The sequence below is a fragment of the Dermochelys coriacea genome, chromosome 11 (assembly GCF_009764565.3).
Source record: "Dermochelys coriacea isolate rDerCor1 chromosome 11, rDerCor1.pri.v4, whole genome shotgun sequence".
Lineage (NCBI taxonomy): Eukaryota > Metazoa > Chordata > Testudines > Dermochelyidae > Dermochelys > Dermochelys coriacea.
The window spans coordinates 35114977-35139255 of NC_050078.2; the positions used below are offsets into that span (position 1 = coordinate 35114977).

A 24279-nucleotide genomic window follows, 5' to 3' on the forward strand; every position below is an offset into this window, starting at 1 on the left:
AGACATGAGCAGCAGGTGAACTTTTACCTGTATGTCTGTATCTCAGTGTAATCTAAATTCTTATTTTAGTGTTTTGGTACAAAAGAGAATCTATTTCTATTTCTTCATCCTCCCCACTCCAAGTTTTTTTTTTAATAATTCTTTTATTAAAAGTACATTTAATGTCTGGTATTTAGATTCCTAAATAATAATCTGTTACATCATCTCCCCAAAAAATATATGATGAAGCAGAGAGCAAATTTAAAATCTGAGCCCAAGTTGAAACCCACACCCACCACGCATGCATATGCAACATGACACATCTGCTGTATGCATACAGTTACTGCAGATGGGTTAGTGCCATGAAATTACAGCAGCTGTATTAAACAATTATTGGGCTCTCTGACTGAGAAAATTTCCCATGGGTGACAAAGAACCAGTTGGATATTGCTGGTGTTTGCATAGTAGATGTGTGTTGGAACCTACGAACATTGAAATCCCCAGAAATGGAATCACTAGATCAGAGAATTCATCCAAAAATATACTGCAGTGGGAAACAGACAAGCAGGCCTTCTAATCCACTTTGATCTTCCATTTGAACAGAGTTACAAAGCTGTTCTGGGCATTATTTTTAAAATAGAACATTTAGATCTTAAGCCTTAGGAGTCTTTTCCTGATAGCCAGTCTGCAATTACTTTCATGTTAGTGTGTAACACATCAACAGAGCAACACCTATAAGCAGATAGATTTGTTGAATGTACTTTAATGAACTTTAAATTTTACCATAGTAATTTGTGGATTATCAGTGAAGGTGATGTTAACTACTGTTCTATTTTTAGCAAGTGCTAATGACAGAAAAAGCATTAAGAGAGACATATCACTCAATTCTTTATAAATTAACCTAAAGGAACCTTTCAAGCTAATGCTTTAAAAACTTTAGGCTACAAATTGGGAAAGAATTAGCACATTATTGATTGTTCTATTGACCACAAAACCTCTAAACTGTTAGCAAGTATTTATAAATAAGCCAGCTAGCCATTAAGTACCACATTTGCAACAAGGTCTTAAATTATTATCATTTTCAGTCACTCAAAATGTAGTTACAATCATTAGTTGATGACCTGTCAGTGGAAAGAAGTACTCCCGCACTTGTTGATATTATCTCCAGGCTAGCTATTTTAAAGTATTTGGCCATTTATGAAAATCCTATATTTATTAAGATCCATTTAAAACTAATTTGCTGGATGAAAAAGATTCAGATGTGATTAAAACTGAATATAAAAATAAAATGCAAAAGGAAATATGCAATGCATATGGTAAAGATAGTTAAATAGTTATGGTAATGCTTTGGGCCTACGCATGTAGAATGCACATTGACAACACTGAAGAAGTTTCACACATCCAATGAAGGGTGAAAAGACATTTAGGAATCCCCCCTACAATGCATTTATTTGGTCTTCAGTATTATGCTAAATAAAAAATGTGGCCTAGATTTTCTAGTATGATCTGTACACTTTGTACTGCTCAGACAGCTCACAGTGGAGATTTCCATTAGGAAACAGACAATCTAGAATTACGGAGGGGAACTTGCCACTAGCATAAAGTTAATGACTGGCAGTTCCTGTGGCATGAGGGAATGTGTGTGTGGGGGGGTAAGGAAACACCACAGGAATGTAGTAGAACTCTGTTGTGCTGATTCTCCACTGGCATAGGCTACTCTAAAGCTACAGCTGGGCTGGCATTGAATCAGTAAGCATAAGTGGCTCCTTGATGGGCCCACCCCTACTCCTGTGCTGAATGGAGCTTAAACACATGGGAAAATTCAGCCCTATATTTAGGGACATTTTCCAAGGAGAGGAGAATCTCTTAGGTACTGTAGCTGATCAGATGCATGGCTGCAGAACATTAAAAGCACATAACAGATATGTACAGAGTTTCTAGATATGTAGCTCAGTCTAGTAACCTCTATAAAAATATGCAACAGTTTGGCAGGTGTAGGCCCTTTGCCTGTACACTCTTCTTCTGCTAGTGTTTGCTTGGGTTTCTAGCTATAATACAGGCTACTTTTTTTATATCTGGAATAAATCATCAATCATCATAGCTTCCAGGGCTTACCTGGTGCTGCAAAAGTGTAACAAAGATGTAACAGACCCTACAATATATGTGGGAAATTATTGTCCTATAAAAAGCTTCTCTTTCAGGCTGCATCCACAGCCCTAGGAGGGAATTGTAATCAGCATGCTCTCTTAGCAAGAGAGACTACTAGACCAAATCATCTGGTCTTTAATGGTTTCTACTGGATGGCCATTAGCCCCAGAAAAACAACAGATTAATACATCTACTGCTCTGTTCCGAAACCTAGGTGCTAATTGAAAGTCTTAAAGACTAGGCCAGAGAGAGAAGGTTTACTTAAGCTCACCAGGTTATACTCTTCCCTTGTTTACACCCTGGCAAGCCAAATAAAATTGAACCCTCTGAACTTCAGAAAGTTGTATGAATATATGAGAGAAGAACTTGTATGGTCTTTTTTATTTCAGATACAGGAATGGGTTACTTCAATATTAAGAGAACGTGGTTCCAAAAAGCTTCTTCTCTATTTTCTGTCTATATGTGGGGAGATGGGTCTAGATCAGTGTTTCTCAACAACCGGTCCATGGACTAGAGCCAGTCTCTGAAAGCTCCCTGACATAGTTTAGGAAGGCAGGAAGCTGGTTCCTAATATCAAAAAAGTCTGAGATAAACTCGTCTAGAGGGCCTCAAGGACCCTTCCAATTTCTATGATTCTATATGTTCAACTTATTTTGAAAATGGACCATATTCACAGGCTACAGGTGCTTGAATTTCAGAGCAGAAAGGTAGGAAATTCAGAAGTGAATAACTACATTCTATTTTCTTGCCATCAAGGACTCTTTCATTTCTTGAGATCAGTAATCAGAACAGGTTCCCTGTATCACATTGAAGATTTTTTCAGGTGTTTGAGAGGTAGATTAGGCTGTACAGATGGATACGTAAGACAATAGCTGATTCAAGGCATCCTTGATCTTGGAAAGAGGAAGCTCTATCAGTTGTCCCAGGATTACTAGTCTTACACTAAATCTTCATATAAATATTTTATATAAATTGTAGCTAACTGGATTTGCATAAATACTGTACATCACTTGGCTTTTTAGAAAAGCATCTTAGCTTTATACTACCCATCCTTAATAAATTAATTTTACAGAGATTTGGGGTCAGGGCTCCTGTTCATTAATTAGCTTCCTGAGACAGCTGCCTCTTTCCACAAATCACAGTAAATACCTGTAACTGTTTCTTGAGTGAATCCCTAAGATTTAATTATACTTTTAAAATAATTGGTGGATTCAGATAATCTGGGATTCCCCCCCATTAAGCTTTTCATTGACATGATTGAATAGAATTTTTTTAAAAGTTACTTTCCCGTTCTTTCTTGAAAAAAATGCTCTCTCAACTGGAATTCTGGAGCCCCATTCTCCCAATCCCTTAATACTTCTGCTATCTGTAAAAGGCTAGGATTAATCACTCCCTGACAAGTGAGATATATAGTCAAGAAATATGTACTGTTTGCTCTGGCTTACTCACATTGAGGAGATACAAAAGAAAGAAAATCAGAAGGCCTTCACACTATACATTTTGACAACAATGTATAGCTAGTTCTGCCCTTTCCTACTGCTTCAGACCTTAGACTCAAAAATAAACAAACAAACAAACAAACAGAAAATCATCTCCTAAATTATCAGGGTCAGCCTACCAGATTTACTCCTAGCCAGACCAAAATAAAATTTTCTCAATAGCTAGTCCAGCTTCTCTTTTTATGTGCTTCAGACCAGTTGAAGATAATTGGCTCTCAGCTACCATTAGTTCCAAATGCCATCACCTGTTCCATCTGCAAATCTCTGGAACTTTTAGCTTGTTCATTTGGCATGCTCTCAGTTTTTTCTCACCAGCAGTAAGTAGGAACTCAACCCTTTCAGTAAACAATTAAACTTTTGCCCACTGACTTTCCAGTTCATGTCTTTGCTAGTACTAAACAGTGAGAACTCTCATTCCTTGCAATAAGTAGTGCTAACTTGATAGATCAGCTAAACAAGTCAGTATCCCTTTATCTGTAGATGTTGGTTCCCCAAACAGAGTAAATATATGCCCCCATTACAGCACTGCAAAGTTGTAGTGTTTGCACAGTACTGGTGATACTGGCCTGGATCCATAAAAGGACCTAGCCACGTGGAATCACTGAAATCCACTAAGCCTGAGTTAGGTGCCCAGGCTCCCTATACAATGAATGAGGAGGAGGAGAGAGAGGTGCTTAAGAATAGGATCTACAAAAGACACTTCTTTGCCTATTCAATAGCAGATGCTGATTAAAGGAGTATGTTCTAAGTGGGGGATAGGCTTAATACTGAACTACCAGCTAATCTGGGAATTGGGCTCCCTAGCTCTAGGCTGAGTCACTGTGGCAGGAAAATGCCATATGCACCTGTTCTGAGGATAATTAGGACATCAACCTCCAGGGTCATCAAACTATTAAAATGAAATGTTGCAATTCTTAATTTTTAAACTGGGATGTTCAATGCAGGTGGGGTTTTGTTTTTGTTTTTGTTTTGTTTTGAAATTTGACATAAATGCATGTTTCAGAGGAAAAACATTCACATACATCCCAGGCTACTGCCTGCTCCAGCACAGAGAACTGCATTCCCAGGGCTTGGGGTGCAGTGTGCTCCAGCACCCCCTGGGGATCCCTTATCCCTGCCCCTAGTGCACCCCAGGAGGCAGGGATAAGAGATCCCTGGGAGGCTGTGGGAAAGTTTTGGGGCTGGCTCCCCCTCACTGCCATCACAGTGCATGATGCCTGGGCACCTCTGCACATGCATCCCCAGGGTTGACCAGGGGAGAGGAGGTGGCCCAGAGAACAGAGAGGGGACCAAACAACTGCCCTGGGTGTTGTGGGTCATTCCTCCACCAGCCGTGCTGAGCCGGGAGCTCTGCTGCTCCCTCCCCCTACAGGGCTTAGTCCCCACTCTGTTCTCTGGCACCACAGGGGCTGCATTTGCAGGGGCACCTAGGCAGCATGCACCAAAAGCTGGCTGTGCTCCTGTTACCAGGAAACAGCTCTCTTTGCAAAAAGCTTGTTTTGATCAGTTTCCATTGAAAACCTTGCAGGCTCTCTGATAGTGTGCTTGCAGACTGGTGATCAGCAGACAATGGGTTACTGCAGATCAAAGCTACTGCCCTTTGCAAACAGAGATGTGGCTTCCATTTGTAATAGACTGCACCATAGATTGTCAGCATTGAGAGATCTAAAGGAAGTTGCCCCAAGGAACTCTGGGATACATCAGGAAGACTTCAGGGATCTGAGTCAAGCTGGGGACACGTGTACACAAGAAAGAAATAGGACTCAGATCCTAAGTCCCACCTTAACATGCGCTTGGACCCAATAGCCCTGCAGGGTCCTGGGACTGTAGGTTCAAGCTCTAGGTTAACACAATTGGTGTGTGGATACAAGGGAGGTTAAACTTGAGCCAAGGATCAAGCCTGGGATTACATTGCTGTATAGACATATCCAGAGTCATTTTCACACTCACTTTCTCTCTGTCCCAATGACTATTTAAATATTTATCGACAATGGAACTGCTTCAAGAGGAGAGACTAAGAGACCCTTCTGAATATCCCATATCTTAGGGCATGCATACACTAAAAACTTAAGTTGACCTATATTAGATCAATTTACAGCTATCACAGTAATTACTGCGGTGGTTCATGTCCACACTACCCTCCTTTGGTCAGTGGTGTGCAGTATGGGGAGCTGAGAGCCTTGTACTCAGCTCCACTCGCTTCTCCCTGCTGGGAGCCTGGGTGCTCCACAGGCACCCATCTCCCCACTGGCTGCCCCACAATGTTCCCTGCTCCCCACTGGGAGCCTGGAGCCCCCACTCTCAGCTCCAGGCTTGCCACTGGTAGTGGGGCAGCTGCCTGGAATCTTGCCTCCCCACTTCTCACAAGGAGCAGGGCAGCTGCCCAGGCTCTTGTCTCCCTGCTGGGAGCAGGACAGCTGCACGGGCTGTCACCTCCCTGCTCGGAGCAGGGCACCCACACGGACTCTTGCCTCCCTGCTGGGAGTGGCTTCCAGTGGGGAGCAGGGAGTCAGGAACCTTAGTGCAGCCAGACTCCCAGCGGGGAGCCCAGGCAGCAGGCAGGAGCCCAGCTGGGAGGACTTTCTTGCCAGTTTCACAGCTACAGGCTGAAAGCCAACAGCCGATGTAAGTAATGCAGTGTCTACATGGACGCTGCATCACCCTGACTGCACCGACATAAGCCTCTTGTGGAGGTGGAGTTATGTCAGTGTAGTAGGGCACTTACATTAATGGGAGCAAGGCTGTCGTGTGTACACTGACATAGTTAGGTGGACATAAGGCATAGTGTAGTGTAGACCAGGTCCTAATGGTTAGTGTGCTCTCCTGAAAGGTGGGAGAGCTGTGTTCAAGTCCTTTTCCTCCAGCAGACAGAGGGGGGAACTGACCCTGGATCTCCTGCATCCTGGATGCTCTAACCACTGGACTAAAAGTTACGAGGGAAGTGTCTCCTTCTCTGGTGGGATTTCATATGCGTCTTTTTAGGCATGTTCAGAACCCAGATTGGGCCTTTCAGGTGCGGTAGGTGTGGGAACACCTATCTCTGCCTGGTTGGAGAATCCCACTGTGGCTTAGACAAGCTATGAGATGCCTAGAGTGAGGCATTGAGTGTGTCAGTAGCAGAAACTTAGGAGCCTAAGAGATCTTTACAGTTAAAATTTAGGTACCAAGGGATTTTAGGTGCCTAGAAGGTTAGGTTAGGGGTTTTGAGGATCTCAGTGGCACCTAAATGTTGGACTTAGATGCCTAAAGTGCTTACTTTTGTGGATCTGGAGCCCTGTGTTTTGTTTTGAAGTGAGAAGATCAGTTCTCATATCCCCAACATTTTTACTGTAAATCATCTAATTTCTTCAAAGCAAACTGCAATACAAGTTCATGGGCTTGATCCAGATCATGCTGAAGTGAGTAGAAAGACAACCATTCTGTGTTTCTTCCTAATTAAAATGGATAATTATCTGTGGGAGGTGATACAGTATTAACAATAGCACAAATTGCATTCAAGATCTACATCACAGAATAGATCACTGATTATGCACTCAATTAGATCAAAGAGTATGCAGCTCAGGAGAGTTACAATGAAGAGGCTGTTCATTCCCTTAAGATACAGCGTGATTGGTGACAATTACATTTCACAGAAGACACTAGATACTCCCTACTAACTCAGTAGGGGGCTGGGGAATCCCCTGATTGGAAAGGCTGGATCCGGTGGAAAGGCATTGGCAAATTAAGGATGGACATGTAGATTCAGTTCCCATGCTTTAAAGCAGCTGAGTTCTCTGATTGCTGCATTTCCACCATATGTTGTGATCTCATCATATAATATTGCAGCAGTTCTGATCCTTTTTAGGATTCATCCATCACGAACAGGATGGACTACAAGGAAGGTGCCCTCCAGGAAACAAGGCTATTCAGAGGAGGCTTTGAAACATCATTTCTCTGGGTCTGTGATTACCAGGTTTATGAGAGTCAAATCAAGTGTTGTTTTTACAGCAGAAGAAAGGACCATTATTTTTTTACCTTATTCTATACCAAAAAATTGAAGAGAAAAAGCCTCCATTTTTCTTAAATCCATTAAAAACAATGTGCTCAATTCTCCACCACATGGCACTTCATGTAGTCATAGAGTTTAAGGCCAGAGGGGACCATTAGATCATCCAGTCTGACCTTCTGTACAGCACAGGCCACCATCACTACCCAGCACCTGCACACTAACCTACCAACCAAAATGAGGCCAAAGTATTACAACCTACAGTAGTGCCCACCGGGGCAGTCATTTATCCCTGTGCAAATTGACTGCATCATTGAGAGTTGGTTGCAATTTTGCACAGGTGTGAATGATTACACACTGTACACAGTGGTGGAAAATCAAGCCCCTTGATTTTTCACTGGTTTTATCATCACTGAGGAGTTCCCTCTTCAATACACAGCTTTTTTTCCACATGCTCATCATGCAAATTACATTTTTAAATGATCATATTACATGCACTTATAATATTTACACAATTAGGACAATGTATAGTAATTATGAAACTCAGTTATGTAACTATCCAGTTAAAAAGATGAAATTTTATTGCATTGTTACTTATTAAGAATTACTATGTAATAAAAACAAAACTTTCTGTATGAGTGATACTAATTGAACATTTAGAACAGGATAGCAACTGATGAAACTAAGAAAATTCACAGTTTAAGGGGAAATGAATAAACAACATGTTCAATACAGTAACCAGATAAATGCCACACCACAAGCATTATTAGTGTGACATGTAATTGGAAGACATATGTATCATAAGGTATGTTCCGTGTTAATTTAGAATTTCCTAGCTTTTGTCAGCATGTGTTCCAAAACTAAGAGCCTTGAAATGTAATTTGTGCGTGAGAGTTATTGTATAATGTTGTAAACAATGCAATGTGTCAGCTGAATCAGAGTGCTGAAAATATACAGCTCAATAATTTGGTTTATTTTTAGTTCTTATATTGCCCCTGTCTGTCCTAGATGCTACTAAATCATCTTCTTTTAGCCTGCAAACCTGAAGGTTAATTTGAAGTCATGATCATCTAATAGTTATTTTTATATCAACAGCTGTGACTGGCCTTGGGGGCTATTGTTATTTATTACTTGATCTTCTGGGACTGACAGAACAGAGTCTGGCCAAGATTATAAAAGCATGTAGTGAATCTACAGGATCTACCCGTGTATGTCAAGGAACCTCTGAACTTTGAGAGCTTGCTTTCCAAACTGTGGGTGTTCAGTGTTTCAGACATAAGTGTCCAATTGTCCAGGAAAACAGAATACATATTTCCTCATCTCCTTCACTGAAGGGTAATGGTGAAATTGTTTGGAAAAGTTTTATTTAAAAGTTATAAACCCAGAAGATGTTTGCCTTATTGCAAGGTGACTATTGTGATGAACCATCATACACTTCAAATTCCTACAGACCCCAATTCAGCAAGGTACTTAAGGACATGCCTTACTTTGAGCATGTGAGTAGTTCCATTGATTTGAGTGAGATTGGCAATCTCTGAATTTTGCTGATTTGGTGCCAGAGGCTCTATTTACAAAAAAAGAAACATGACTAAAGGGGTGTCGTCTTGTATGTTCATTGTTTGGTTAATTTGATTTCTTACCAAGCCTAGGCGTGGATATTCAGATATTACCTCTCCCTTTTTATTTATTTTTTTTTGAATGTAGATTCAGGCAACTATAGTCTCCATATAACTCTGACTCCGTTCACAGTAGAATTAACAGCTTGCTTTTGGCTTCAGAGTCAGACATGAGTGTGAATTGTATGCTTATGAGGAGTTTACAATAAAACAAGACAGGGAAAAGATTAAGTTGCTTACTGTTGTGCCTCCACAGGCTGTAATTTTAGGACTGGAAGCCTTTTTTTGTATTAATTAAAAACGTTAAAGGACAGATGTCAGATTTTTTCATTGCTGCTTTCTTTAATAAAATCAACTTTTTGTGCCTATGGGAAGACTTGTCTCATTCTGGTAATCAGTGTCAAGACCCCATTTGAACCTGTCAGTGCAAAAAATGTGTAGAAATGGGATTGTTCTCCTGAACAGCTCATCAGGAGCAATAAAAAAAAATAAATAAGTTGAGTCTTTCCTAAGGAAGATAGGTTCCCTTAGCACCCCTAGAAATTATAATTCAGAAGATAAGAAACTGCTGTAAGGGAGAGTATTACCAAAACACTAATTTGGGTGATAGATGTCTACAATGGAACATGACAGCTCCATTTTTTTAGGAAGAGCAATCTGACAAAATTTCTGAGATGTCTGTTTGTCCCAATAAAATTCAGATTGTTATACAAAGAGGGGCATCCAGAGGAAAATATCGTCAAAACATATATAGCTCCAAATGTGCCTTATACATGGAGTCTTTCCTTGGCAGCTGAACATGCCAGAAAAGACCACAATGTGGGATTCAATGAGATTCCTGGCATCTGCTTATTTAGGGCTAGATTCTGGCACCCTTCCTCATGCTGAACAGTATCCCACTCTGACCCAGATTGTGATACCCTTACTCATCTTCGGCAGTTCGTTACGCAGTAGATACTCCTGTTAAATTCAATGGAATGTTGCATGAAGGGAGGTGCTTCACAATGGGAGTTAATGTGTCACAACCTGCCCCACTCTGAATAGCTCCATTTATTCTAATGGGGCTAGTCAAGCAGTAAGATGCTACTCAACCTGAGGAAAAGTGATGGAATCTAGCCCTTACTGCCTTCCTTTAAAATTCAAGAAACATTGGAAAATACATAATAAGAAAGAATTCTGCACTGGCATGGCAACAGTCTAGGTGATATAATTGGTCTTTTCCACGGTTCTGTGAGGAAAGACACCCTTTGCAGTAACATAATGGTAATCTGAGGAGGTTGAGATCTCTTTTCACCTTTACATTTTAGGATATGAAAGAGTAGAAATGAATGGAGAAGCAGCATTACCAGTGAGGAAATGAATTGATTCACTCATACATTGTCTGGTTTTCTCTTCTCAAGACATATTCTCCAGTGTATCATCTACAGAAAGTCTCCAGCATGCATGTTATAACAACAGTGTTTATATATATATAAAAAAGAAGATTCTACTATTATGACTTCACTGATTTAAGTTCTTTCTCTTTTTTCCTTCTTTTTGCTTCTTTAATTTAATATGTTTTTTCCCTTTCAGTGTTTTTAACAGCCTTGGATTTTCCTCATACTTTCAAATGTTTTAATTCATTAACAAAGTCTCCCTTTTTATTTTTCTCCAAGAAAGTCACTTTTCCCCCTCTTAATTGCAAGTCCCATCTCCCCCATGCTCACTGCTCACTGGAGGGGAGATGAAGCCTATGAATCCGAGTTGGGGGTATTTATTAAAGAGGGATTGCTGTCTCTACGGCATAAATCTCCACCATTCCTTTAGACTATGCAGAAGCCCCTTTGTGGAAGCTTCAGAAGGGGCCAGGCCCACATATTGAGAGTTAGAGAGTGGAACCATGAATGGTGGGACAACAGTTGTATGTGGCATGCTCTTGCTACCCTAAAAACTATCAAGTCAAAGTAGAGTATGTCACCAAGGCTGAGATCCTCAAAGCTATTTAGGCTCCTATCTTCTATTGATTTGGATCATAAGCAAACTAGGAAAATGTGGTCTTGATGAAATTACTATAAGGTGGGCACACAACTGGTTGAAAGATGATACTCAAAAAGTAATTGGTTTTTCAAACTGGGATGTTTATGGGGTCCCACAAGGTTCAGTTGTAGGTCCAGTACTAGTCAATATTATTTTCATTAATGACTTGGATAATGGAGTGTAGAATATGAACTAGAATATGCTAGTTTTCGTTAATAAATTTGCAGATGACACCAAGCTGGGAGGGTTTGCAAGCACTTTGGAGTACAGGATTAGAATTCAAAACGCCCTTGACAAATTAGGTTAGTTGATTTAGGTTAGTTAATGGGAAAAACTTTCTAACTATAAGGTAGTTACGTTCTGGAATAGGCTTCCAAGGGAAGTTATGGAATCCCCATCATTGGAGATTTTTAAGATTTAAGAAGAGGTTGTACAGACACCTTTATTGGCTGGTCTAGGTTTACTTGGTCCTACCTCAGCAGAGGGAGCTGGACTTGATGACTTCTCAAAGTCTCTTCCAGCCCTACATTTCTATGAGTCTATGATGCTACGATCTGTGCCCAAGTCTACTGTTACTTGTATGGGTTCTCATTTTGGTTTGTAGGACCCATGGTTTGGGAGCAAAGATCTACGAAAAGCTGTGATCTGGGGGATTTCCTGGAAGCACAGCTTCTGCAGGAACTATGTACTGGAAGCCACAGGGAGCCAGGGGAGTAGTGAAGGCAATTGAAACTGTAGAAGCTACTTGGATTTAGGGGACTGTACTGTGAATTTAAGGACCTCTACTCTCCCTGACTTTTCCACAGTCAGTGCAAGACCCATGTTCCCCCTCAATAGAAGACTGAGAAGGAAACTCTTGTAGCTGAAAGCCTTTTCCAGAATATCTGCACTGATGTCCCATTTTCTTCCCCATACATTTCTGCCATTATCTCTCCCTTCAACACTTATTGTCCTTCCAAGATTCTCTCCTGAAACCTCCTTTTCTTTTTTGCCCCTCCCCCCATATTATGGCACTAGGAACATGCTAGTACCTCTAGATCCTAGGCTTTCCTCCTTCAATTAATTCCAAAGTGCACCTGTTCTATGAAATAGTATAACTACAGTGATCATTCACCACTCAATGCTTGTTCATTGTCTTATACTTGTTCATATCTTCAGACTGTCTGTAAACACTTCAGGGGAAGAATTATGTTCTGTGTTCCATATTTTATCAGTTGTAAGATACTGTTTGTACTTTTTTTTCCTCCTCTCCCTAATTTTGCTTTCCACTTAAATTAGTATTTCTTTGCAGTTGTAATCACTTCTATTCTTTCAGGGATTCTTCCTCCCCTCCATTTTCCTCAGGCAAACCTCTAGTTGCTCTTATTAGCTTGTTAACCTTCTTTTATCCTTTACTTCTCCTCTGGCCTTTAAAAATGATAATATTTCCAATCATCACTTCCATAATTTCCTTCCTCTCTGTCTCACCACCTTTGTACCATCTCCCTTCCCTTTTTCATTCCATGAATGTCCTATCCAGCTTTAGAATGTGATAGAAGTGATGCAAAAATTTTCCTTCCCTCTCCTAGATACTTTCTGAAAAAGGAACCCATTCTGCCTTCTTTCTTATTCTGCAGCTACTAGGTGCACTATTAGTGATGCATCACAGAGATACCAAACTCCACAGAATGAGACTCTCATGCTTTCAGACAACTCAATGCAATGCATGAGCTGACAACCCTCTATGGCATTGGGTTATAGAGACAGCCACCATCCTGGTGGAGATGCCAGACCACAGCAGTGGGAAGTGGCTTTTTTTCAATAAAGCCGAGGAATGGAAAAACCAGGAAAGAGAGATGTGGCTCTGGGGGATAGAAGAAAGAAGTTGAATGGTCAGGATATGTTGTGTGTGGGGAATGAAGGAGAGGAATTGTTTGATGCACTGCAGTCCAGAACAAAATATTGGAGCACTGCTTGAGCCTGACCATGACACTGACTTATCATTATCCTCTGTATCATTACTCTCATATCCTGTTGGTTAATCTCTGCACTGGGTTTTCAAACCTGCTATAGAAACTTCTTTGCTGTGTTAGAAAGCTAGAAACATGGTGAGCTTCCTAGAGTACAAATGGGAGGAGGCCTCGGGCCAGATTTTCAGAAGTATGTAGGCATCTATAGATGCAGATAGGGACCCAGTGAAATTTCAAAAGCGCCTATGTGTCTAACTCCCATTGGAGTTAGGTGCTTTTGAAAATCTCAAATTCACTTTTGAAAATTTTACCACTAGTTAAATTCACAAAAAAAGGACATTTGTCAGTTTTTTCCCCCCATGACTAGTTGTGTTGTTGAGGCACAGGAAATAAAATTTAACTTATTCCTGGATAAACTGAATTTGCCTGCAAAAGGCAGACAGATATAATTTATTGGCACGGTTCTCCGCTGCTGTAAATAGGCATACTATTATTGACTTCAATGGAACTACATCTATTTACACCAGATGAGGATTTGACCCTGTACCTACTTATGTAGTTTAGGCATTAGAAATAAAGGAAAAGTCTGGGAAATGAAGGTAATAAGGCAGGAAGGAATATCTTTCTGCTACTAGATTTTTCTCTCATTACAGTAAATGTTATATTTCCAATGTGGTTCTGTATTAGAGAGTTTTAGAAAGAAACAAAGTTAATAGAGACATAAGATTATGTCAAATTAAATTGGAAGTGAAGCATTTTTGACAGAGTATTTCAAATTTAATTTTAAATTTAGTGAGAATTAGTGTTCTCAGCAGGTCAAGCTGATCTGAGACATTTCTGTTGGAGCTTTCATAATATCTAAATTGTTTGGGGAATAACTGTAGATTTTAAAAAAATCTGCCCATAATGTAGAATCATTAGCAGATAGGAATTGTGCATATTGGCACTAATTTAGCCCATCAGAGTTTAGAAAAAGACAATCAAGCTTGACTTATGCTTGCATAACTTATAAAACCTAGGCTTTTTAATGAAACTTGACTTTTTGCCATATTAGATGTAAAAAGATTTCTCTGTAAAACTAATTTGAATAATTTAAAATGTATGAAAATTGATCCAGAAGAGATTAAATCTTTCATGACTGACCAATGAAGAAAGTGCAATGGTTGAAGGCACAAATGAACTATCTAAGGGAACTATGGGAAAGATAAGAATCCAATTACATTTTAGGCACTAACTGATTTTAAGATAGAACTAATACAACTTTTATCTCTATTTCTCCAGTAGGATGGACAATATGTTATTTTATATTTCTGTCAAGGGGCAGAGGAGTATGGAAACTGTCTGGCATGGCAGCAGTATAAAGAGGCAGTAAGAAGAAATTAGGCCTATGGAAAGTAGAAGGCTATATTACATGAGATCCTCCTTATGCCATTAATACTTCCATGCAAGCTGATAAACAGTTCTTCTCATCTTCAGCAATCTGCCATTGGCCAAGTATTTAGGGCTTGATCCTATGTCCATCGAGACTGTAAGCAGTTTAGGGCTAGGGACTGTCATTTTCTATATGTTTGTACAACATCTAGCACATTGTGGACCTAGCCTGGCTGGTCTCTAGGCACTGGGGCAATACAAATAATAATAGTAGCTGTTACTATTGAAGTCAATAGAAAGACTTTCATTGCCTTCAGTGGCCATTGGGCCAGGCCTTAAATAATTTCCCTAAATCTCGTAGGGTCAGATTTTCAAAGGTATTTGGATGCCTAAAGATACAAGTCTAGGTGCATTTGAAAATCCCGCCAGGCACCTATCTACATCTTAGATACCTAAATGCCTTTGAAAATCTTGCCCTTAGATATTAATCTTGCCTATTAGGCAGTGGTGTAAGTGCAGAGCTACATAGTCTCAACAGGAACTCCATGACACATTGTGCATGTAGGGAGCTCAATGCCACTGGCACTCCATCAGTAGGTATCAGGTACATGGACATTGCTGCACCCCTTAAGTGAACGTGCTGGGAGAACCCTTCCAGCTAGTTAGCTTTCCTGGCATACAGAGAGCATTCCTTGTACTCACAAGGAAGCAAGGACTGCAGCTCTGGCCAGGCACTGCATGAGGACCAGAGGGAGGGAGGCTTACTTAGGATTATCTCTAAAAGGTTCTTGAGATTGATTAACTGGGCTAAAGTCACAACTAATTTCTATTTCATGTTGCCTCTTTGACTGCTGTTGAACGTACCAAGAATATTCAGGTCAAACATGCCTGCTGAATATATGTCGTATGCCCTATTTCATTGATCTCACAGCAGGTGCAATGGACTTCTCACAATGAAGTGGTTACTTTTAATACATATTAAAAGGAAGGAAAATAATTTTCTTTGAAGCTAAAACCAAACGTTACCTCTACTGTAGACTTATCTGAAGTGTCTGGTCATGTTTTCACTTGGACTGAGTGGTTTTGTGAAAAAATGATGTGTGACCTATAAATTGTGTTAATACTTACTGATCAACTGGAAATTTGATTGGAATACAGATAAACTGGAAAGCCTTCAAATTACATTGAATGGCATGCTGTCAGGGCAAACGTGCAGTAGAATTTGAAGAAAACTTTTCCTCATGGATAATTATGCCATATATTGTGCAATATATTATAGTGGCATGATAGCTCTTTAAAATCTTCCTGGTTTTACCTAGGACACAGTATATAAATGGGGGTGAAGGTGAGTGTCCTAAGTGTCTGCAGATTTCACTTGTCCTTCTTAGTGTTTACTACAGAAAATACTTTGAAAGCTGCAAACATGAGGGTTATCAAACTGAAAAATCTTACTTAACTAGGAAATTTTAAGGGCCATTGCCGTATGAAATGTCAGGCTAGGTTAGAATTAAGAAGACCATTTTATGTCTGTGCAGAATGGGTAGAGATTCTGTATGAGACAGGACTATCTCTAATAGCAGAGAGCTCCAAAGGCACTGAGAGATACATTACACAAAAGAGGGCTGTGCTGTTTTCAAAGATGACATGACTATGGCAGCCAGGGGATATGGATTCACAAGCCATCCTCACATTAGACTCCACAAGTGATCCTCCTATGGAGCCTCTGAGAGAATTTAAACTGCCATCCTCTGACGGAACTGTCTACTCCGCCAGAGAATGGCGGTGTAACAGCATCTCTGCTCCCTGGGGCAGAATCCACTTGGGTGAAGCAAATCCCATTGGCACAGATCAATGCAACTTGTACCTTTGAACCAACAGAGGCTGAATCTGATCTCTTTTGGTAGCCTATAAACATTAAAGCTTGAAATCTAATGGATCATTATGTTTTGTCAGACTTCAAATTTTTCTTGGTTTTGTACTCCATTCATGTTCCATATGACTGTAACCCTGTATACAGGAGAATAACCTTATTGAGTCACCGGAGATATGACTGCTAGTCTTTTAATACAAGAGTTTGATTGTTCCTCCAAACAAATACAATAATATATTATATCCTACAAAATTCAAAAGTATTCTGGTGGTATATTTTCAAAGTGGTGCATGCCAGCTGTAGCTCTGTGTCTCCTATTATGGTCAATCCCCACATAAATTTTTGATTCCCATTAGCTGCTTTTGAGGGCTTAAAAATGAAAACTTATTCCATTTATTTGTATTCTACTCTGTTCATCAGTCTGGCAAGAGAGCAACACATCCTATAGTGACAAACTGGATATAGATCATATTGAATAATGGATGAAGACCTTTCCAGCCTCTGTAGTCTCTGTATTTGGACTCTTCAGTATCTTCCTGTGTTCAAACAATTATTAAGTTCAGATAACTCCACAACAACAGATAACTCCACAACAGCACAATCTTATACGTCAGAACAGAACAGACAATACTTAATGAGAGTCTGTTTTGCACTATACTTTCCTAAATACACAAAGTGTGAATTGTGTGTATATATTCTCTCTCTCTCCCCTGCCACTTTACTTTACTGTATATTTTATGCATACACACCCAGACTCACGCACACTATCACTGTGCAGATCAGTTTGCTAGGGACAAATTGTGACCACCTCCTGTGCTCAGGCACAGGAGTGGAGGGACAAAATAAACCCTCACAGTAACAGTTCCTGTACTCCCTGATTGTAGGGAACACAGGGACTGCTTGTTCCTGATGTCCTACTCCTTCCCCCAGATCATGGGCCAATCCCCACTCTGCACAGAAAGAGCATGTACACCAAAGGATCAATCATATTTATCCTGTTCTGGTGAGATTGTGTTCACTACAGGCAAAATCTCTCCATTCCCACTCCTGAGATTGTGCTCCACCCCGCCACATACAAAAGGCTATGGTATAAAAGGCATTAATGTTTATGCTACAGTTTTCTAGACTTTCAGTCTACTGTACACATTGCTGTTAGGGTATGGTTTATCCTACACCAGCCAGATTTGGTTTGTGTACATATTTCAGCAGGTTAAAACAAATGTCCTTAAAAATGGGCCAAATTTTCTGAGTGCTCAACTTGGCTTCAGTTACACATCACATCCTCACTGCTGGCAGAAGTTATCATAGGCATACACAGATGCTAAAAAACAGAAGGTGCCAACATATATTTGTATGTATGCAGATGGAAACACGGAGAAAATGCTTGCTTTGGTCCAAATTGTAAAAATGAAGTCCAACGGCCTTCATATCTGATTTTGACAGCTGTTTTTGTATGTGTGTGAGAAAAAGTGGCCCACAGAGAAATGTAATATAAAAAGATAAGGAACTGGAACATAAATTAGTGGGCATCATTATGCTACCAATAGCAGTAGCATAATCACATATCATTTACTGCTACATTGTACTTTGCACTGGCCAGAAATTCAGAAAGTTGGTTGAGGAAAAGGAATACAGAATGAGAAGCTACACAAAATAAGCCACATATTGATTGAGCATGCACTGTCAGGAATCACTGATGTAGAGTCACTGTGGACACTGGGCTGCAATAAAGTAAATGCCCAAACACTATAAATAACAGACTACATCCCATCATCAGTGAATAGTAAATGTTTTTAACTATTTACACCACTTTGGAGTATAACAGGGCATTTTAGGAGAGGCTTAGCAATATCAACAAAACTACACCTTTTACGACTGGCATGGATAATAATTGAACTAGAAAGCACAAACCCCAATAATTTAAAATGTTTTGGAAACATCCAAATCATTCATGATGAGCAAGGTTTCAGAATAAACAACGTGAAAAATGAATTTAATAGAATTAAAACATAGACTTGGAATTCAGAGAACGAAAAGTATTGGATTGTAAATCAGATCTTACCTGGGTAACCTTCTCTGTTACATTGTGCGTTCGATCTTTCACCTTGGGTGCAATAATTGTTTTCTCTGAAGAAGGAGGTGATGAAGACTTTTTGTCATTTTTGATATCTGAAAAGTTCAGAGTGAGCTGAGGAATTTTGTTGATGGTACTATATTTGTTGAGGTTTGAATCCGATGTGGATCCCAATAGACTTGACTTGATATGATTGAAAGGCCCTAAAAATTGGAAAGCATACTTAATATTTGACAAATGGAGAGAACTAAAGATGTTGTCCATGATGTTTAACTGATGAACCACAGAAATATGTACCTAAAATAGTTAATCTAAATTTTGTTTATAATAAAAAAGTCTGTATAAAAAGAGGACTTTTACTGGCCAATAAGGGACAAATTTGCTCTTGGATGGGCATACACAATTCTCTTTGTCCGCAGTCTACAGTACTGTACATGAAGTCAATGGATAAACCATGTCAATGGATGCTGTGTATATATATCCCAAAAAATTCTGAACCAGTCACAATATAGGTTGGAAATATAATGTCCTTACTTTACGTATAAAAGTGAAAGAAGGTCACGGGAACTGATTTTGTACAGGAATGGCAGTTCTGCCTGGGTGCTCAAGAGCTGTAGTCTTCAGCATTGTGACTCACTGAACAGCCAAGTCACAAGGTTATTTTTTATTACTGGTTAAACACACCTGTGTTGGTTATGTCTGTAAAATTATAAATTATAAAAGCTGAGCATATTTTGGTAAATTGAGTAATATTATTTGAATATTTGCTCTTTCTCCAAATCCTGCTGATTAAATCATTTCAGGTATTTTAGACAACAGTCAATTAGTTGAGTGCAGATATGGTTTAAAATTATTTGACATCCATCTTTAAAATAATTACAGTGGAGATGGAGAAATGGTCGTAATTTTACATGCAAAAAGTTGAAGTGATTTTACTAAAAACAAGTATTTATCTACCTCATTAAGGTATTTTATAACCTGTATCTCTCTTCATTCCCTGGGTTTAATTAATCAGCTATGACATCTAGGTCCCTTAGCATGATGCATCTATTGTGATACCCTGCTACTTAATGCCTGCTGTGTCTTTATTTGCATATAGATTCTAAATCTCTTTTTTTTTCATTCATGTGACCAGGATTATAATAGAGAGAAAATGGTACCAAACAGTTTTCAATCAGTAATCTCATTTTCATATTGTTTATTGAAGTCTACTCCACAGAGGACCAATTTACTATTACTGCATTCTCAACAGACTGCACTTTACTTATGTAATTTGTCATATGTTCATTTAGCCAATGTTATAATCTGATCCGCTTTGGTAGTGCTCCTGTCTCAGGTGGCAATGGTCCAGTGTATGGAGATTCTAAATAAAATTAGATTCATAACTGGTTCTAAGGAATATTTTTAAATATATACAGTGAGTTAAATTCATCCATTATACAACTCTACTAGAGCAAACAGAAATATACCTGGGATGGATTTGATCCAATAAACCATATGTAAAACTACTAAAAGAATTTTAGAACTGTTCTTTGAATTGAAGTATTCATTAATATATGGTCTTCATTTTGGTTTTTTAGGCACCCAACAATGGACCGAAACCCGAGATTTTTATTGCATTTTTACTCAGACATTACTTAGACAAAGCTCCTATTGACTTCAGCTGAATAAGGGGCTTAGGATTTGACTAGTGAATATTATGGAATGTTCCTGAAAAACCTCTTATACCGGTGCACTAATTTTCAAGAACTATTGTTACAATTGTCATTCTCAACAAATTATTGGGAGAAATAGGACTTCCTATCATATTCCATATACATTTCAGAGCCTTGTGTTATTCTAATAAAATTCATGATAGTTGTTCAAAAACAACTACAAACTCAAATGCTTCATGAAATGGATGTCCGTTAAAGGTAGCTTTTTCCAATACTGCACAGAGGCATTTGAATCTATATAGCTGATCATTACTCTACACTGGTCTGAGAGCCAAAAAATGTGCTTGGCACAAATCTTTTTAAAGAGGGGAATGGGACTGGAGAACTGTAAGGAAGTTTAGAGATAAAATTAATTACCCATCTCTGAGAAATGGCTTTATTTGTTTGACTGGCTCTTTGACTAGTGATTCACTAGAGATTTAATAAAAACAACGAGGAGTCCTTGTGGCACCTTAGAGACTAACAAATTTATTTGGACATAAGCTTTCGTGGGCTAGAACCCACTTCATTGGATGCATGGAGGGAAAATACAGGAGCAGGTATAAATACATGAAAGGATGTGGGGTTGCTTTACCAAGTGTGAGGTCAGTCTAATGAATTAATCAATTAACAGCCGGATACCAAAGGAGGAAACATAACTTTTGAAGTGGTAAGAGAGTGGCCTGTTACAGACAATTGACAAGAAGGTGTGAGTAACAGTAGGGAGAAATTAGTATTAAGTTTAGGTTTTATAATGACCCAACCATTCCCAGTCTCTATTCAGGCCTAATCTGATGATATCCAGTTTGCAAATTAATTCCCTTTCTATAACTTTAGTATTACAGTACACTAGACTAAAACCTTGTTTTTTATCCTTTGGCTTCAAAAAAGTTATTTCAAGGTTTAAAATATCTTATTGACAATGAGTTAATAACGTTACTTCATTAAAGGACATTACTGGGTTAATACCAAATGTCTGGTTTGCAGTGACTGAAAATTACTCCCAAATGTGAGCTGCTCTGTATTCATTTCCTAGTAGACAGATATCTGTACCAGAGAGAGGAAAAAACAAAAGAAAACAAAACAAAATACCACCACTACTGACGCTAATTGGCCCCTTGTTGACAGTTTCAGCAGAGAGACCAAGGATTGAATAAACATGGAGAATGAAATATCCCTCCCTTTGCCGCAAAAGAAATCCCTCTAGATCAGATGTGAGGCACGTTGGTGGGGCAGTGTTGCACTGTCACTGCTTGTGCTGTACCTGTTCTGTAGATTAATTGAGGACTTCACTCTCCTGTGATGTCAATCCATCATCTTTCACTAGCAATAAATTCTCTTACAAAACTTGATTTACAGAAAAAAGACATTGCACTATATTTAAAACTCTGCTGACATACACAAGAAGCAAATGTAGTGACTTAATAGTCCACTGGTGATGAATTGCTTACAGAATTTAGCTCATGCACTGCATGCAGTTTAGTAAGGAGACATTTTACCAGGTACACACACTTTTGCAGCATGCATGAAATCATGAACCAAACAGTCCCCAAATTTAGCTACAATTATTGCAGTTTTCTGTTTTCTGTTGCAGAATTCACTTTTCTGATGCATTGTGCAAGAAGTGTTTTCCAGAAGCAGAAGAAGGAGCTATGGAATTAAATCCAAATGGCATATAAAAGGCACAGCTCAGCCACCTTTTCCTGTCATTGTTCTGGTGAATAGAAATGATTTCTGAATACTAGTGAACATGATTAAGAATTATTTCAATGTGAAATTGGCAATGAAGTTCATGCATGCCCATTTGAATACTACAGTAAGCTTGAAACCATACCCCCTGCCATCCAGGAGCGTGAAACTAGTTTTAAGGAGACAAAAGAGGAATAAATGAAGAGACTGCCACATGGGTCCTGATTATTATTTAATGTTCTTTACTTGTAAGATGGTAACTGAAATAGAACTAAATGCCTCCTAACTATTGATTGTTCATTAAGGATCCAATTCTACAGTCATTTCATAGACAAAATTCCCAGTGGCTTCAATAACAGTTTTGCTTGTATAAGAACTGCAGCACTGAATTAGGTAATCTCTCTTTCTCTCTTTTTGTTAACAAACATTTAAGAAGAATGAGCATAATTAATATTTAACCATTCCTTCACTTCTTCCAAGGAGTGACAGCTAATGTAGTGGCTATAGCTGAGGGACTAATTATGTCTCCAACAAACCAAAACAAAGATCATTTCAATAATGCACCTGGCCCTATAGAGGTCAGCATGAGAATGTTGCATTTGTACATTTCATACAGCAGGCAAATTAACATGCCAAGGAGTGTGGCAGCTAAAGAACTGGGTGATACCTTTTATACTCATACATTACCTTTGACATTGCGACCATTGTCTGGTTTTCAGCATAATAAGAATAAAGGAGAGAAGAGAAAAGAAGAAAACTAAAATCTACATCAGAGAATGCACAATATATTGGTTAAAATATATATTTGACTGGAATTACTATATTTTTCTATCAATTTGACTTCCAATTAAGATGAAATCATTTTGATAATTAAATGATTATGTTCAACAACTTTTAAAACTCATGTGGTAGATCCTCCACTGTTGTAAACTATCATAACTCCATAATGGACCTATGACAATTTACAGCAGTGAAAAATCTCTACCATATGACTTCCCTCAGTAGCAAAATTCCAATACATTTCCTTTGCAATATGCTGATTTTGAGATTGATCCTCCAACACTGCATTTTGAAAAAAAAAGCTATCCTTCCATGAAGTGGCAAAATGGTAAATTTTAATTAAATAAACATCATAAGGCCAGATTTGCAAAGGTTTGTAAAGGTTGTTTTAGGCACCTACAGATGCAGATAGGCACATAGGGTAGGATTCACAAGGGGGAAATAGGCATCCAACTGCCTCTTTTGGCTCCTAAATCCAACATTTAGGTACCACCAGCATTCATGAAATCCCTGCTCAGTGGCTGCCTAACCCTGCAGCTGCCTAAAATCTCTAGACACCCACCATTAAAGTTCCCAGGGCACCTACATTTTGGCAGCTGGACAGGCTAACAACTATCTCAGTCCTGATGGCACCAAATGTCTAGGCACCCTCATTCATGCCTAAGCCCCAGCAGGATTCACAAATGGCCTCTTGGGCCCGATACAGTAGGTATGCTCCAGGCATGCCTAAATTCGCACAAAACAGCCAGAGGTGGTGGCTGTGCTTGTGCTTCTCTTCTTCCCCCCCCCCCCGCACCATGCACCCCCTCCATCCCACCCCTTTATAACTTCTAGCCCACTGGTTAGGACATTCATGTGGGATGTGAGAGATTCAGGTTCCAATGCCCCCTGCTCCAATTAATGTTTAATTTTTATATACATTGGAACAGCTTCAACAGGAGAGAGAGAGAGACCTACCCCATAGTCCAGTGGTTAGGAAATGCTCCTGAAAGGTGGGAAACCCAAATCCAAGTCCCTGCTCCAAATCAGGCACAAGGGGAATTGAACCTGGGTTTCCCATGTCCTGAGTGACTGCTCTAACCACTGGGCTTTGTGCAAGAGGGTAACAGATCCTCCTCCTCTTTTCTTGAGAAAGGACTGACCTGGCTTAGATGCCTAACTCCAAGAGAGGGTCCAAGACTGAATCCCAAATGGTGACATGGGCCTCCCTCTGGCCTGCACTTAAGTAACTTTGAGTGGTGGGGTTTAGATCACATCTTTCTTCTCAGCATTTCCTTGTGGCTAGTTTGGGCAGTTCCCTGATCAGCATTTTGGGCTTTTGTGAATCCTATTCTTAGGCACCTAATTCTCCCCTTGATTGTACAGGAGCTTGGCACCTTCCTCGGAGGTATGGAGTGTTGTAGCACCTACATACCCCTTGTGAATCCCAACTTAACTCCCATTGATTTCAATGGGAGTTTGTCAGCTAGGCGGTTCTGAAAATCCCACTAGGAGTCTAAGCGCCTAACTCAGCCTTATGCATTACACTGTTGTTCCTGTGATTTTCTAGATACCTAAAAGCTAGGCACTGTGATGCTCAGCTTAAAGTGAATGGAAATATTTCTAGTGA

General features: G+C 39.4%; 1 protein-coding gene across 1 annotated transcript in view; it reads right to left on the reverse strand.

Moving 5' to 3' along the window:
- KCNH7 (potassium voltage-gated channel subfamily H member 7) overlaps positions 1 to 24279 on the reverse strand; it is a 338644-nt gene that overhangs the window by 84404 nt on the left and 229961 nt on the right. The window contains 2 exon segments of the mRNA XM_043505208.1: positions 18496 to 18710; positions 22578 to 22598. Coding sequence (XP_043361143.1) covers positions 18496 to 18710; positions 22578 to 22598 — 236 coding nt within the window.